The sequence below is a fragment of the Myotis daubentonii genome, chromosome 4, assembly GCF_963259705.1.
Source record: "Myotis daubentonii chromosome 4, mMyoDau2.1, whole genome shotgun sequence".
NCBI lineage: Eukaryota > Metazoa > Chordata > Mammalia > Chiroptera > Vespertilionidae > Myotis > Myotis daubentonii.
In genome coordinates this window covers 25786633-25803553 of record NC_081843.1, presented here as the reverse complement: position 1 = coordinate 25803553, position 16921 = coordinate 25786633, and the positions used below count along the sequence as shown (strand labels likewise).

The window sequence follows — 16921 nt, the reverse complement described above, 5'->3', positions numbered from 1 at the left end:
ACTGGCTGTGCTTTTCCACGGCTGCTATTAGGATTTTCAACCTGTTCGCAGAAATGCTGTTAGATTTCGCTGTCACCCACTGTCTGATTCTTGGGGACCTGCTGCACGGTCGCACTGACTATTCTTTTGTTCCTGTGTAGTGAGGGGGTGGCTTAGGGGGCTCAGGGAAACAGCTCTTGCAATCATCCAGGTGAGACGGGAATAACTTTATAGGCTGAGGAGAAAGAAAGTTTGGATAGAGATTTGGGGAATCGAGGTGGGAGAGGAACAGGACAGCCTTTGATTCTGGAAGAACAGAAGAAAAGATGAGAGCACAGACATAGAGTATTTACTTGTGGAGTAGAATGAGAGAGAAAAGCTAAAATTGAAGCAGGCAGGAGTAGAGTCAGACACAAAGAAGAACTTCCTAAACATGCAACCCACCATGAATTTTCAGGGAGATGTGATACAGACCCTTTTCTCTGTAATTTGGCTCCCAGGAAGGGGGTATTTGCTCAGGGGCATGGGGGATACATTTGGCCCCTTCTGGCCCTGTGTTTTGGGACTCCTGAAGGAGGCCTAGAAACCACTGAGCAAGGCCTCCAGTCAGAGGAAATAAGAGGCACTTAACAAGTTGCCCGGGAAGCCAGGTCAATTCCCTGGACACCGTGTGCCTTGTGGGCAAGGTACCAGGGAAGGAGAGGGTGAGAAAGGGTGATCCAGGCAGCTGGAGATCCCCGGAAGGACAGAGAACAATTCCTTCCTGAGAGCAAATCTCAGCAGACAAGAATTCCTTACGACAGACTCAAGCCTGCCTGCCACCACTATGAGCATCACAGTCTGGGACCCTACTTGGCCAATCAGTGTGCTGGGTCTCTCCAGGCACAGTAATTGGCTCAGGGAGGGGCACATGACCCAAATTGAGCCAATCAGAGGCAGGCAGGTCTCCTAATCCAGTGGTCACCAACCAGTGGTCCGTGGACCACTGGTGATCTGTCAAGTCCGAAGGGTTGGTGACCGCTGTCCTAATCCACACCTGGAGTGAATAGGGACCATTTGCCATCATGAAGGGAGAGGCCCTCTGAGAGAGAAGCAGAACAAAGACAAGATGCAGAGAATTCTAATGGCACTGAGTTCCTGGATCACACTGTATCTGAAAGTGGCCCTTCTCAGTTACTCACAGCAAAAATCTCCCTTTGTTGCCTAAGCCTATCTGTGCAAGGTTTCCGTCACTTACAATGAAAGGGAACCCTCTGTGCCAGGCACACTCTCATCAGGTGTGACTGCATCTATTTCCCAGATGAGTAAAGTGAGGCTCAGAAAGGCAAGTGACCTATTCGAGGTCATAGAGCTGGAGCGTGGCTGGCACTGAACCCATGTCTGCCCAGAGCCCTGTGCTTCTGTCCACATCCTGGCTTACCCATTCAGGGCGGGAGGGTCGCTCCTGGCCCACGTGAAGGTGGCGTTCCTCACGGTGATGCTGTGTGAGCCCCCGCCTGAAAAGCAGCAGACACAGCGCGTCAGGCACAATGAAGTCACGGGACTGGGAGTGAGCAGCAGGCTCTGATTTTTTTTCTAATCAAGTGTAGTTCAACCCCAGAGGCTAGACAGTTCCGCTAGGCATCATCTGGTTACATCTGTCTCAGTTTCTAAAGAACCCAACCAGCAATTTTGGAGGTGGCCCCAGACCCAGAAAGCAAAAGGAAACCGCAAGAGGGCTCCGCCCTGAAAGGCAGGAGGTTGCGCCATCTGGACGCCCATCTCACAGAGATGGGGGGACCCATGGGGAGCACAGGGAGCCAGGGACTTCCCTCGCCCTGTCTTGGGAGGTTCCGCCAGCCAGCTCTGGCCGGGAGGGCCGGGCAGAAGCCAAGGTCAACGGCAACAGGGAGTACCCTCCTGCACTGGGCTTCTCTCCATTAGCGTGGGCTGGCTCTTGGCCCTCACCACGCCCCAGGGCCTCTTCCTTTATATGTTCAAAGCAGCCCTGCGCCCCAACTCCTGGGTTTCAGGGCTGCCCCCTAACTCATCCTCTCATCACAGTAGGCCCTTCTAAACAGCAGTCACATCCGCTGTAGAAGCAGGCTGTGGGGTATGGCAGGGGGAGGGTGGTAAGACAAAGCCTGCATACATGCAGGGCTCCTCTGTCCTCATTCACTTTCCCTCCTCTTATTTTCCTTTCACTCCATGTCCCTCACTTAAAAAAACACAAATTTGACTCTAATTATGAGCCATCTTAAAACCACCTAGAGATAAGATGGGGGTGTTTTGCAGTTATCAAATGAAGAAAATTCTTCCACACATCAAAAACAAAAACAAAAAGTTGTGGTGAGAGGAAGTTACTGGTTAACCTAACTTAACCTTTTCCCTCCTTCCCTCCTCCCATCCCCACTGAAAATGGAGAACCAGGAGGAAACTGGAAAAAAAATTTAAGAAAAGCCACTTGAGACTGACAAGCTAATGGACCAGGAGAAGTGGCTGAAAGCTGCCAGGTCTGGCACCTGGAGGTGTGGATAAACCTCTGAAGGTCAAAATGCCTAGCAGGTTGCCACCAGGCCAGGAAGGGAGGGGCTGAGGTCTGCAGGGCTCCAGGAGGCTGGGGTGGGGCTTTGCAACATGACGCCTGCAGTGAGCTGTGAACTGCAGCAGCTCAAACCTCCACTGGCTGCCCCAAATTTAGGCCCTGGGCTATGCAGAGACACTTAACCCTGGCGTGGATGCTGCCTCTCCCTGTGTCCTCTGGTGGGGAGGGGACAAAGGTCCTTAGGACAGCAGGGACTGGATGACCAGAGGCCAGGGAAGTCAGGAGGAAGATTCCAGCATCCAGTGAGTACTGGTGCTCAAGTGGGGGTGACTCTGCTCCCCAAGGGAAAGAATGTTTGGGGAGCAAGACATTTTTGGCTGTCAAAACTGGGGTGTGGTCAGGCCGCCGTGGCTCAGTGGTTGAGCATTGACCCATGAACCAAGAGGTCACCAGGTCCATTCCCAGTCAGGGCACATTCCGGGTTTCCGGGCTCAATCCCCAGTAGGGGGCGTGCGGGAGGCAACCAGTCAATGTTTCTCTCTCATCAATGTTACTATCTCTCCCCCTCCCTTCTTCTCTCTCTAAAAATCAGTAAAAACATTTTTTAAAAAATAGGGATGTGGGCTACTGGCATCTAGTGGGTAGAGGCCAGGGATGCTGCTCATCATCCGGTAACCACCCCAGAGCAAAGAACGATCTGCCGGAACGTCGGTAGTGCCAAGCCTGAGCTGAACACGCTGCAGATCTTCTCAGTCGCACTAGAGCAGTAATGACCACCATTCCTGGGCTGGCAGGCACTGTGCTGGGTGTTTACACACCACTGAAGACACCTGAAAACCTATGAGGTGCCAGGTAATGTGCACACATTATAACCAATATATACGCACATTCATGGGGCGCTGGAGCCAACACTGTGTGGGCTCAAATCCCTACACTGCCACTTCCTAGCTGGATAGCTCTGGGCAAGTTACCTAACTTCTCTGTGCCTAACTTCCTCATCTGTAAAATAGAATTGAGAATAATGGGATGGACTCCACAGGGAGGGCTGTGATGAGGAGTAAATGAGGCAATACGCAGAAAGTCCTTAGAACAGTGCTTGGCACATAGTAGGTACTCAAATGTGGTAGGCAGACAGACACGAACAGAGCAAGGATGATGATGATGGGCCAGGTACAGAAGATCAGGGTGGGAAGCCCCAGGTGCCTAGCAACAGACATTTGTAAGGTGGGACCTCACCCTCAGGGTGACTTTTCTCCCCTAGCTTATCTCTGGCCAGGCATTTGGACCAGGACCCCCTGACCTTTCCTCCCCAGAGTTAACATCTAGGCCTCAACTTGTATTTCAGCTCCAGACCCAGATAAGCAATAAAACCAACCTCAGGACCAGCTGCATTGAATGACCCCCTGCCCTGGTGCCGGCCAATCAATCCGTGGAGACCACAACCCTGAAAAGGACACACCTGGAACACTGCGGAACAGTCCATTTAGATCTTCCCCTGGGCCCTCCCCTAAAGTCTCCACTCAAAACACCCCTAGGGTGAGGACCCAGCTGCTCTCCCTCCTGGGAGCACGCCTGTGCCTTTCTCTCTTCCCCTCCCCCTCCCCCTCCCCCTGCCCCATGCTTCCTCACTCCCACAGGGGCCCTTCCTTTACTCCTATAACTTGTTTCCTAAGCCCATTTCTTTAGGAATTACTTGTACCTCTGTGATTTACCCAATAAATGTTCTCTTATAGTTTGGGTCTTGGCTCTGAATTCTTTCCTAGTCAGAACCTAAGTACCGAGGTTGCTGAACCCAGGTTTGGTCTGACCCCACCCGTCAGACACCTGGTGCTGCTCCACCGCCTACAACAAATCCACTCAGTGGCTAAGAGCACAGGCTGTCGTGTGGATCCTGATCCCAGTTTGTACTAGCTGGGAGATCTGGGCAAGTTACTGAGGCCAGTTTCCTCATCTGTAAAAGGGGGGTTTCCACAGCCTCCCTCCCCTCTCTGTGCCACAGGAGCAGCGGATGGGATATCACATCGATGTCCTTAGAACAGAGCACCATGGCGGGAATGTCACTGACATGAAAGTGGCCGCTGCTGTGAGTGCTATTAAAGCCGATGATTAAGTGCCTGTAGACACAGCCATGGATCAGACCCCTGGTCGGGGGCCTTGGCTGGGAAAGGATGCATTAATAAGCTACAAAATAAACGAACTTACCAATAAAAACCCATATAACCCTCTGCCCCAGAAAAGTACTTCATTCCCATTATCCAGATGGGGAATCTAAGTCTCAGAGCAGTGAAGGGACCTGCCCAAGTGCACACAACTGGCCAGCCTCCAACAGCCTAGCTCTGCCTGTGCATCTGCCCAGAATAGAATCGAAGTCCAGGTACTCCGGAAGCTGACCTTCAGGGAGAGGCCTTGCCCACGGGTGCCTCTCAGCAAGAAAGCAGAAGTGCAAGTTCACCCCCCTGGGAGTTGCAAGACAAGGCCCTAGAGTCCACCCACTCTGCAGAGATCCTGCTCCCTGCGGCCTCACAGACAAGCTGCGGGGCAAAGCCAAACGGAGGACAGCTGAGGTGAGGGCAGCATCCTGACCAAACGCACACACCGTCTTTGATGGGCAGTCGCTCGATGCTGTCGGGGTCCAGCTCCTCGTGGGACAGAAAGATCCTGAGGCGTTTGAGGGAGACACTCGCCTACACAGGAAGCAACCATACACAAGGCAGGGTTATTTTTGAAAGGATTTTTGCAAAACAGACCCCAGGCTAACATTCAGTGGGTTTGCCCTGGGTGCAGAGGGCCCACACCCTCCCTCATTTCTGAAGGCTCTGCATTTCCCCAAACCAGCATTCACCTTAGAATAACAAGTAAAACAGTTCTAATATGTTTCCTTTAAAATCCCACAACCGGTATTAAAAAGGACTTTCCTAGATGCAAAGGGACTTAAACATAAGGCAATGGTCCCGTTTAAGGGCACAAATGAGCAGCGAGGAGATGAGTAAGTCCTGGGACTGAATGTACAGCATCGTTGCTAAGAGACTAGATCTTAACTGTTCCCATCACAAAAAGGGAAATGATAACTGTGACGTGACTGAGGTGTTGCCTGACACTATGGTGGTAATCGTACTGTAATATATCAATGTATTAAACTTACAGTTATAGGTCAAATATATCCCAATAAAAATAGATTTAAACACACACACATAACGGTTCTTATTCAAATGGCCCGTCTGTAAAGACATTAATGAGACGATCTGTGTTAGGCAGTTAGACATGAGCAGAGCGAAGGCGATGAGCCAGATACAGAAAGTCACAGGGCGGAAAGCCCCGAGTGCCTCGCAAAGGACAAATGTAGGGCAGAACCTCACCCTGAGGTGACCTTTCCTCCCCTAGCATATCCCTGGTCATGCAGGTTGGACCCCTGACCTTTTCATATTGCTGGGCACTGGATTTGGACCCCTGACCTTCCCTCCCTAGAGATAACATCTAAGCCTTAAGTTGTATTTCGGCTCCAGGCCCCGAAAAGCAGCAAAACCAGACAAGTGACACCACTGCTGACCTCAGGACCAGCTGCACTGACCCTGAAAGGACACACCTGGAAAGCTGCAGAATATTCTACTGAGATCTTCTCCTGGGACCTCCCCTAAGATCTCCGCCCTTAAACCCTTAAGACAGAGGACCTAGCAGTTCTCCCTCCTGGGAGCAGGCCTGCGCCTTTCCCCAGCCCCGTAACCGTCCCCCCCCCAGGCACCTCACCTTTACCTTCCTCACTCCTAAGCTCCAAGGGTCCCTCCTGTACCTCTGTAACTTGTTTCCTAAGCCCATCTTTTCTACGCGTTCCTTCTTCAACCTCTGAGATTTTCCAAATAAATGTTCTCTTATGGTTTGAGTCTTGGCTCTGAATTCTTCCCTAGCCAGAACGCAAGTACCGAGACTGCTGAACCCAGGTCCGGCCTGACCCCACGGGTCTAACACTGGTGCTGTCCCTGCCGCTGCCAGCAAAGCTGGGAAGTTTGCAGCTGGGCTGAGTATTACTTTAAGAAAGCACTGTCAGTTTTGTTAGGCGCGATAACGGTGTTCCGGCTATGCAAGAAGAAAGGCACGAAGAAGTATTTTTGGGTGAATGGCCAAGAGGTCTTGGATTTGTTTTAAAAATTTTCAGCAAAGAAAAAAAAAGAAATGAAGGGAGGGAGGAAGAAGGGGGGTGGAGGGATAGAAAAAGGACCTGATAAACAAGTGTGACATAATGCTGAATCTGGGTGATGCGTACACAAAGTTCATCATTATCCTAGTCTCTACTTCTGTATATGTTTGAAATGTTTCATAATAAAAAGGGGTCTTATCCGCTTTTTTTTTTTTTTTAAATAAAGCCTACAACCAGAGTTGTACAACCAAATCTTAAGACTGATTCCTCTGTGCGGCTGAAAACGGGGTTTTCAACCTGAATATGTGCAACACGAGGCAGAAGAGTGTGAAAAACACGATCGGCAGGCAAGTGGTGGGAGTTTCAAATGGTGTTAAAGTGGAGAGAGCAGTTCCCTCTCCTAAGAGTCACGGCATGAATTTTAGGGCTTCTGGGGGGTGGTCTAGGTTGGGGGTTTTGGAATGGTGGGTCAAGGCCTATTAGTGGCTGGTGAAATCAATTTAATGCGTCAAGAGAAGCATTGTTTAAAAGACAGATCAGGGGATAGGGGAGGGTGGAACACTGCGGACTGGAATAGAATAAATACTTCAGAAAGCATCTTACTGAGCACGGGAAAGCCTGGCTGCATTAATCCTCAGTATATGAGTTCCTTGTCAAGAACTAAAATGTATTTCTTTCTTTGGGGTACGACCAAAAGCATGAAAGCCACGGGGCCGGGCGCAGCGGGATGCCCGGTGCGGAGGGAACTGCCTGCAGGGGGACAGCTAAGCCCTTCTGTTTGTCCCCAGGAGAGCCCTCCCTGCAGCCCCCAGCCTCGCCCGTACCTGCACGATGCTGCTGATGACCATGGGGAGAATATTCAGGGGAAAACGAAGGATGTTGAACAAGGCCAAGGACACAAAGGCTTTCTGGGCATTCAGGATGTTGGTCTCGTCGACGGTCACGTAGACGGCAAAAGTACACAGGGCCACCTGCAAGCAGAACGCCGTCACTGACTTGTGTCCCTGCGCCAGTCACGGTCTGGGAGCAGGTACCCCCCACGCCCCCAGCCAGGTGTTCAGGCCCTCCCCTCGTGAGCTGCAGCCACCTACACTGGCCACTGGAGGCAGCAGAAGACGCCCAAGATAACACTCAGAAAATGAACGGATAAATAAATGACCAGGAGCCCAAATTACCACCAACTTCCTCTGGGGCACACGGGAATTCCCCAAGAACACAGCATGATTGCACCTCTGGGCCTCTGCCTTTGCCGTTCCCTTTGCCCAAACAGCCTTCTCGTCCAAACGGTTTATTTTTCTTCACGGCACCTATCACCATCTAGTGTGGTAACATATGTATGTTCTGTCTGGCTCCTGCACTAAAATGTAAACACCACAAAGGCACGTGACTGGTCCCTGGTGCCTAGAACAGTCCCTGGGACCCAGGAACCCTGAATAAGACCTTGAGCAAGTCACCTCCTCTCCCCATGCCTCAGCTGTCTCATCTGTGAAATGGGGGTGAAGGTGGAGAACTAATGCCACTTTCAAAGTTCCTTCCAGCTCATAAACCTTTACATGGTTTTATACCCCCAGGACAGGAAGACTTACTTAAAAAAGAAAAAAGAAAACCAATAGCCACGTCCTCCCCCACAAAGTCAGACTTGCCTTAAGCCTTGTGGTTTTACTACTTTACTTTAAGTTCCTGGGATTTTACTACTCAGGCGGCCAGAATTTGGGTTCAGCTGTTAGAGATGACAGCACGTAAACAGGAGAAAGGAGGGACCCCTGCGTAATCCAGGGCCAGGCTGCCTGGCTTAGGGAGCAGGGAAAAGATCAATGGGTGAGTGTCTGCACCCCTCCCTCACCGCCAGGACAGAGCAGCGCAGGGCAGGCTAACAACAGGCATCCCAAGAGATCATCTGCTACATGCAAGCAAGGGCGGTCTGGTCTGGAAAACCTTGGACCTGGCAGATGAACAGAAGTTCCCAGCCCCCTGCAGTCCCAGACTCCTAAAATCACTGGGGGGGGGGGGGGGGTAATAAACTGCCGGGGCCCTGCCTGTCTGTGTTCCAGTCTAAGCCTCTGGTATGGCTGTGGTTCAGAGTATTTTCAGGGTCTCAGCTGCCTCATTTCTGTGTTACCTTTTAGAAGGTCGTAAAGCTTAAAAATTAAAAGTGTAAGTTCGGCCACACACCAGGTGGGTGTGCCACCTCCTTTCTCCAAGGGAGCCTCTATTTTCCATCTACAAAATGGGGATCCTGACACACCTTCGCTGGGCTGCTGCAGCAGGAGGCCCGGGGCTCAGGCGGAGCACTTAGCACAGTACCCAGAGCACTTAGCACAGACACAGAAAAATGCAATATATGGCGGCTGTTTTTATTTCTTGTTACAAAACTCAGTCCCAGCTCCTCGGATTATTCTTCCAAAGAATCTATAAACTGGTTCGGAGAGCAAGGCACTGGGAAGCGAAGCTGGTTCTGCCCTGGCTCTGACATTAACCAGCTGGGTGCCCCTGCGGCACGGCCCATACAGTTTCCAGTTCCATGGCCAAGGGGGAGGCGAGGTGCTCATGCTGCACACTGGCTCCTCCCTCCAGGCAGTGGCCTCTTACATAACCAAAGGCACTCCTCACTCCAAACTCCCCAAATACGTCTGCACAGAGGAACAGTACTCGGCCATAAAGAGGAATGAAGCGCTGACACCGGCTACATCTGAATGAACCTGAAAACCTGATGCCAAGTGAAAGCAGACAGACACAAAAGGCCACAGAGTAACAGGATCCCATTTACAGGAAATACCCAGAAGGGGCCAATCCACGGAGACAGAAAGTCGATGGGTGGGTGCCTAGGGCTGGGGGAGCAGGGCGCATGGGGAGTGACTGCCAATGAGGGTTTCTTTGGGGGATGATGAAAATATTCTGGGATCAGATAGTGGTGACAGTTGCACAACCTTGTGAATATACTAAACACCACCGAATGTTACACTTAAAAGTGGTGAATTATATCTCAATAAAAATATCAAATCATTTTTAAAAGCCCAATTCTCCAAACCAGTCCTTTTTGCTTATGATAGAACAGTGGTTCTCAATCTTCTGGCCCTTTAAATACAGTTCCTCATGTTGTGGCCCAGCCATAAAATTATTTTCGTTGCTACTTCATAACTGTAATGTTGCTACTGTTATGAATCGTAATGTAAATATCTGATATGCAGGATGGTCTTAGGCGACCCCTGTGAAAGGGTCGTTCGACCGCCAAAGGGGTCGCGACCCACAGGTTGAGAACCGCTGTGACAGAAGCTAAAGTTTGACCCGGCGCGAAGGCCCACCTGATTTGTAAACGTCCTCTGTCTGTAGCTTGTCTGGCCTCTGCTCCTACCATTCTTCCCCTCGCCCCTCGGTTCCGGCCCCACTGGCCTCCATGGTTGCTTTTTCTCTGGGGCTGGCCAGGTCCAGTCTCAGGGCCCTTCCACTCACTCTTTCTTCTCCTTGGTGGGGCCCCTCACCTCCAACAAGTAAAGACTCCAGTGTCCCCTTCTCCATAGGGTCTTCCATCATCCTATTTATTTAAAACTGCAAGCCTTCCCTATGGCTCTAGCCCGAGTCTTTTTCCCCCATAGCACTTACGACCGTGTAGCACACTATATGATGTGTTTGTTATGCCTACTGTCTCTCCAAATTAGGATGAATGAACACTCCATGAGGGCGGGGAATTGTGTCCGTGGTATTCACTGCTCTATCATCGGTGCCCATGACAGCACCTAAATCAAGGTAGGTACTCAGGTAATGTTTGTGGGTGGGGCGGATGTATGGACGAATAGATAGGTGGGTGGGTGGGTGGGTAGCTGGGTGGATTTCCTGAAGGCAGGAGAGCATACACTCAGATGTGTCTCTTCACCAGCGGAGAACACCAGGCGTCAAGGATCTCACCACCAGAACATACCGGCTCCGTCAGCCCAAGTGATGGGGTGGCTGCCGGTGACACAGGGTGTGAGTAGAGAGGGAGCAACATCATATGGCCCCTGTCAGACCCACAGCTTTGGCTTCTCCACGAAGTAGCGGTCATTCATTCATCTACCTATTACTAACTGGGCACCTACTATGTGCGAGGCACTGTGTGCTCAGAGGTGAGGCAAGCATGGAGATCCTGACATTACCGGCACCCTGGATAGAAATCAGAACAGATCAACAGAAACCGATATAGAGCCTGGTGCATTGGCCAGGAATTGAACCTGGGAGGCAGGTGAGAATCCTACCATTGAACCCACTGGGTTCTTGGGAACGTCGGAGATAGAAATCATGTGAGTTCCCCATAAAGTAGTGCTCAGGCAGCAGGTTTATCATATGTAGCTGGTGCATTGAGGGAAACAATTAAGGGAGAAAGAGAAATGTTGCTCCCCAAACAAAAGCCAGGGAACGGTTTGAAAGAAGTTGAGGCGGGAAAGATGACGACGCGTAAGTGTGACATCTAAACGTGTAGAGGCGGGGACTCTTTGGCGCTTGTGTGTGTAACTACATGCTTCTTTATGCGTCACATGTCTCATCAGCATATTAAATCTCCACCCAGGGTGTGCTTTCTAGCTAATTAAATGAGGGAAGGTCACAAAAGGACAGTCTATCTTGCTAGCATGCACCTGTGAGTGAAAGGAACCACATTTAAGCCCATCCGAGTAAAACTTGCAGAAAGCAGTGACCTTCAGTCTAGCTGCCAATGGGCTGTTAGGAGAACAGAAAGCACTGGAGCAATTAATGGGTCCCTGGCTTCCTGCCGGCTGGGCCGGGAAGTAGCCTGCCTGTCTCACTGAGGCTCAGTCCAGTAGGAAATAGGTCTAACCTGGTTCTCTCTGTCGGGGGGTGTGTGGAAGTGTGTGAAGGTGACTGGGGTGGTAGGTGGTGGGGAGCTGGGGTTTGCTACCGCCTTGTCATGGGTGAGGGTAAACAATGGGAGAAATCCTTCACCAACAACGAAGAACACCCGTCCCGTTCTAAGTGCTAACAGTGCCTCCACGGAGAAATGTGGCAAATGACTGAACCATCCACGCCAGCCCAACCCCTAAACAACCTGACATCTGTTCTTACTGCCAGCCCAGCATCCACTGCCCAGTTGCTGGTAACAACATCTCAATTCCCTTTGGGGAACTGAACCTCGCCCAGCCTCAGTCTAGAACAGTGGTTCTCAACCCTCCTAATGCCGCGACCCTTTAATACAGTTCCTCGTGTTGTGGTGACCCCCAATTTCATTGTTACAAATTGAACATAATTAAAGCATAGTGATTAATCACAAAAACAATATGTAATTATATATGTGTTTTCCAGTGGTCTTTGGCGACCCCTGTGAAAGGGTTGTTCGACCCTCCAACGTGGTCGCGACCCACAGGTTGAGAACCGCTGGTCTAGAAGCTTCCACCAAAGAGGAATCACCCACATCCCACCCCACGCTCATGACCCAGGCCTGGTTAATCTAAGCATACCATCTCCCTGGCTGTAGTGATTCAGGATAAGCATGTAGCCAACTGCCATCAATGAGACTCAATCCCACAGCCTCGCAGGAGCTAACAGGGAAAGGGGGGGCTGTCTCCTCACTGAGATAACAAGATGAACTGTAACTGCTTGGTGAGCACATCTGACAAAAACAAAACAAAACAAAACAAAAAACCAGAAAGGATAAAGTAGAGCTAAATGATGGCTAGAGATCTTCGGTGCACTTAGATCTAGCCAGGCCTGAAACCCTAGTCATGCTTAAAACCAGCACTTTCCTAGACTTTTTAGTCTTGTGACTCAAAAATCCCTCATTCTTTTTTTCTTTTTTTTTTTTACCCTAGTCAGATCTAAGTTAAGTTTCTGTGTCTTGCAAATAGTTCCTGACTATTTGCAAGATAAACAGTTCCTGACTATTTGCAAGACAAACAGTTCCTGACTATTTGCAAGACAAATAGTTTACTCAAATATCTCATTCATTCATTTCTCTACATACACTTGCTGAGTGTGCACCATTTGCCAAGTCCCCTATGTTCTAGGATACAAGCAAAAAAACCCAAGGTCCACGTATGACACCTGGAATGGTAACTATCTAATGAAAGGAGATACAAGGTAAAGCAGGAGGCAAGCTCGCAAATCTTCCAAGATGGAAAATGCTAAATATTGCCGGCTGCCTAGCGAAGCTATTTTAGGAAAGTGCATTAAGTGGACATGATAAATGCCAGGCTCTGTAACCTAGAAAAACAGCCCCATCAACCCCACCATATGGCACCCCCATTCCTGTCTGACCTCCCGCGGCCTCTGTCTTCCATCACACCTACCAGCGGGTAAACACCTCATCATCCTTGAAGCTTAGGAATTCACCAGGGAAATGAACAGCAAACACCGTCCAGGGGAACCGAGGGCCACATATTTTATCCTAATGTAGTCAGAGGCTTCGGTGCCTCAGCCAGGGCCAAGGTCCTGACTGACACCCAGCTCGACAAATTCCATCTCGGGAAGCCCATCACCCACCCCACAACTGAGTGGCAAATTCAAGATCAAGAAAAGCCAGTCCGCACCTAGGCGTCTCTTGCCATGGCTTCCTGATAGAGACCAGGGCAAGAAACAGTAAGTGAAGGGCTAACATGTTCAGGTGACAAGCTGGAAACTTGGTTTGATCAGAGGATTTAATGTGCAGAGCAAAGGGTGATGGGAAAAAAGTCCCCCATCCTAAGTGTAACACAACCCATGGATTAAACCCTATCGTTGCTCCCTCTGGCTGCAGATCTTTTCCTATTAAAAAAAAAAAAAAAGGGCAATTCAAAATGCCTTCACCCGGCTGGAGTAGCTCAGTGGTTGAGTGTCAACCTATGAACCAGGAGGTCACAGTTTGGATCCCAGTCAGGGCACATGCCCGGGCTGTGGGCTCAACCCCCAATGTGGGGCATCAAGGAGGCAGCAGATCAATGATTCTCTCTCATCACTGATGTTTCTATCTCTCTATCCCTCTCCCTTCCTCTCTGAAATCAATAAAAATACATTTTTTAAAAAACAACAAAAACAAAACGCCTTGGATTTCTATATGATTTGCTATCACTTGTGTAAAAGTAAAGTAATTAAAAGAGACATATAAGTTTAATGACATTTGTTATGCATAGTCACTGTTATGCTGATATATAGGCTCTCTCTAGAAATACACAAAAGAAGCTGGGAAGAAAAGAGCTATGCTTTTCACTGCAGACCAGCAGTTCTCAACTGGGGGGCCATTTGGCAATGTCTGGAGACTTTTGTGATTGTCACACTGGAGGGAGAGGCACCACTTAGCATCTTGAGGGTAGAGGTCAGGAATGTTGCTAAATGCCCTACAATGCACAGAATAGCCCCCACAACAAAGAGACAAGGAATTATCAGGGTCCCAAATGTCAACAGCGCTGAGGTGGCAAGCCCTGTTGTAGATCCTTCAAAACAGCTTTAACGATTTTTACCACAGCAATACATTTCTGTTTTTAAAATAAAACATATCACATATACAAAATAGAATCTACACTAATAAAAGAGAAAAATGGTAATTGGCGTACAACGCTACCCTTTTCATTGGCTAATCAGGGCTATATGCAAATTAACTGCCAACTAAGATTGGCAGTTAACTGCCAACAAGATGGCGGTTAATTTGCATATGTAGGCACAATGCAGGGAGGCGAAAGGGAAAGCAGGAAGAAGCCCCCTGCCACTGACAGTGATCGGAAACCCAGGGGGGAGCTAAGAGCTGGGAGGCAGGGCAAAGGCGGCCCTGGGGGGCTGCCCCCCAGCCATGATCGGAGAATCAGGTGCCTTTTCCACCCTGGCCAGTGATAGCAGGAAGTAGGGGTGGAGCCAGCGATGGGAGCTGGGCACGGTCGAAGCTGACAGTCCCGGGAGCTAGGAGTCCCTTGCCTGGGCCTAAAGCGGAGCCCACGATCGCGGGGCCGCTGCAGCTGCGGGTCCCTGCTGCCCAGGCCGGACGCCTAGGCCAGAGGCGTTAGGCCTGGGCAGGGGCAGAGCCTGCAACCGCGGGGAGCTGGGGGTCCCCTGCCAAGGCCTAATGCTTCGGCCAGAGGCGTTAGGCCTGGGCAGGGGCGGAGCCTGCAACCGCGGGGAGCTGGGGGTCCCCTGCCCAGGCCTGACACCTCTGCCAGAGGCCTCAGGCCTGGTCAAGGGGCCGATCCGGTGATTGGTGATCGGAGGATGATGAGGATCAACTCCTCTGGCCGAGGCATCAGGCCTGGGTGGGGGGCGGAGCCGGGGATTGGGGGGATATGATGGTCCCCTTGCCCAGGCCTGAAGCCTGGGTCAGAGGCGTCAGGCTTGGGCGGGGGGTGGGGGTCCCCTGCCCAGGCATGATTCCTGGGCCAGAGGCCTCAGGCCTGGGCGGGGGTCAGAGCCAGTGATCGGGGGGAGATGGGGGTCCCCTGTCCAAGCCTGACACCTCTGGCGGAGGCGTCAGGCCTGGGCAAGGGGCCGATCAGGCGATCGGAGGGTGATGGGGGTCTACGCCTCTGGCCGAGGCATCAGGCCTGGGCAAGGGGTAGAGCCAGCAATCAGAGGGGTCTGGGGGTCCCCTGCCCAGGCCTGACGCCTGGGCCAGAGGTGTCAGGCCTGGGCAAGGGGCCGATCCTGCGATTGGAGGGTGATGGGGGTCAACGCCTGAGGGCTCCCAGTATGTGAGAGGGGGGAGGCTGGGCTGAGGGACACTCCCCCCCACACACACACACCCAGTGCACGAATTTCGTGCACCGGGCCCCTAGTCCTATATAATAAAAGGCTAATATGCAAAACGACTGAATGGCAGAATGACCAGTCGCTATGACGCGCACTGACCAACCAGGGGGAGCACCGCTAAGCCAAAAGCCGGGATCACGACTGGTGAACGCAAAGGCAGTGGAGGGAGCCTCTCCTGCCTCCACAGCAGTGCTAAGGAGCCCCAAGGGTTCCCAACATGGGAGAGGATGCAGGCCAGGCTGAGGGACCCCCCCCCCTCAGTGCACGAATGTGGTGCACCAGGCCTCTATCTAGTACAGTTATAAACCTGTATTTAACAACTTAAAGAAAAATAATTAAATGAACACCCTCTATAGCTACCATCCAGTCTTACACTGTTTTTACTTTTAAAAATCAAAGGTGTTTGTTGAATCCCTGGGGAAAATCAGGGAGATTGGAGGGTGAAAGAATAAGACGGTAGGACCTTCTAGCCCCAGAATGCCACTGTGTTTGAGCTGGAAGGCTTCTTGGAAACAGAGTCCCAGAACAGCGAGGAGATGGCAAGTCACTCCCTGTGCCAACTCCAGTAGCTGACAGTGGTCACCTGGGGCATTGCTCGAACCTAACTCGGTGGGTGGGAACACCATGACTGACCGAGGATGTCTGGAATGGGCAAGGGAGGAGGGGACGGCAGGGCCCCATATGTGACACCCCTGTGGCCTAGCCCCTTCGTGTTTAGTATGTGAAACCAGAGGAGGAGGTCACACCCTGAGCTGGCAGCAGAATCAGCAGACGCCCTGACTCTCAGAAGAACATTCCATTCCTCTAAGCCGGGTCAGCATCCTACGGCCCGTGGTCCACACCTGTCTACGTCTGGCCCCTGAGCTTAGAATAAATATACTTCAACAAACACTGAAAAGACAGGAGTTTCCTTAAACATTCCACCTGCAACTCAGCTGTGATGAGCCAGATGTTAGTCTAATAGGAAATTGGACAACTTATGAAAATGTGTGCTTTTAGTTCATAGAATTCCCGTAAGAATATACTGGGTTAGGCAAAAGTAGGTTTACAGTTGTGAGTACACAAAGCAGAGTTTATTCTTGTATTATTATTTCTTAATTATTGTATTGTTTATTTCTACTACAACTGAATAGAAAAGACAAAATCCCTGCCTTCCTGGAATTGACATTCCAGTAGAGAGAGACACAGTAAGTGAAAGAATAAGGAAATTTTCTAGTGTGTTTGGCATTGCCACTCGAAGCGTGGTGCACAGGTCACTGCCAACACAAGTCTGTGACCGGTCAGCAGTAGGTAAGGCCTCGGCACCACAGGCCATGTTAAAATTTATGTAGCTCAACTACGGCACTGAGCACCCGGTTTAACTCAGCTGACATTTTTATTCTTGGCAAGTCCTTCTCGATGGAGGAGGCAGAGGATGCTGGTGGACATTCTGGTGCAAACTCCTTATTTCATGGGGAACCCGTGACAAACAGTTGCTGAACTGGCTACTTTGAGGACCCTGGGCTGGAAGCTGCTAAGCGTTACAAATAAAATAAAGGGGGGTGTGTGGCACTTTTTATTTTTTTAATTTTATTTTATTTTTTAAAACATATTTT

General features: G+C 50.6%; 1 protein-coding gene and 1 long non-coding RNA gene across 3 annotated transcripts in view; one reads left to right on the top strand and one right to left on the bottom strand.

Annotated features, from left to right (window-relative positions):
* The window catches only part of ABCC1 (ATP binding cassette subfamily C member 1), a 146297-nt gene that overhangs the window by 40658 nt on the left and 88718 nt on the right, over positions 1–16921 (bottom strand). For both annotated transcript variants that reach the window (XM_059693270.1, XM_059693271.1), the window contains exons 13-15: positions 7460–7606; positions 5100–5187; positions 1400–1475 (exon numbers count right to left, since the gene is read on the bottom strand). In XM_059693270.1, the coding sequence (XP_059549253.1) occupies positions 1400–1475; positions 5100–5187; positions 7460–7606 (311 nt within the window). The remainder of the gene's footprint in view (positions 1–1399; positions 1476–5099; positions 5188–7459; positions 7607–16921) is intronic.
* Positions 2598–4273, top strand: LOC132233121 (uncharacterized). The gene is made up of 3 exons (XR_009452563.1): positions 2598–2805; positions 3119–3355; positions 3849–4273. It is a non-coding gene; the product is annotated as an uncharacterized LOC132233121 (long non-coding RNA).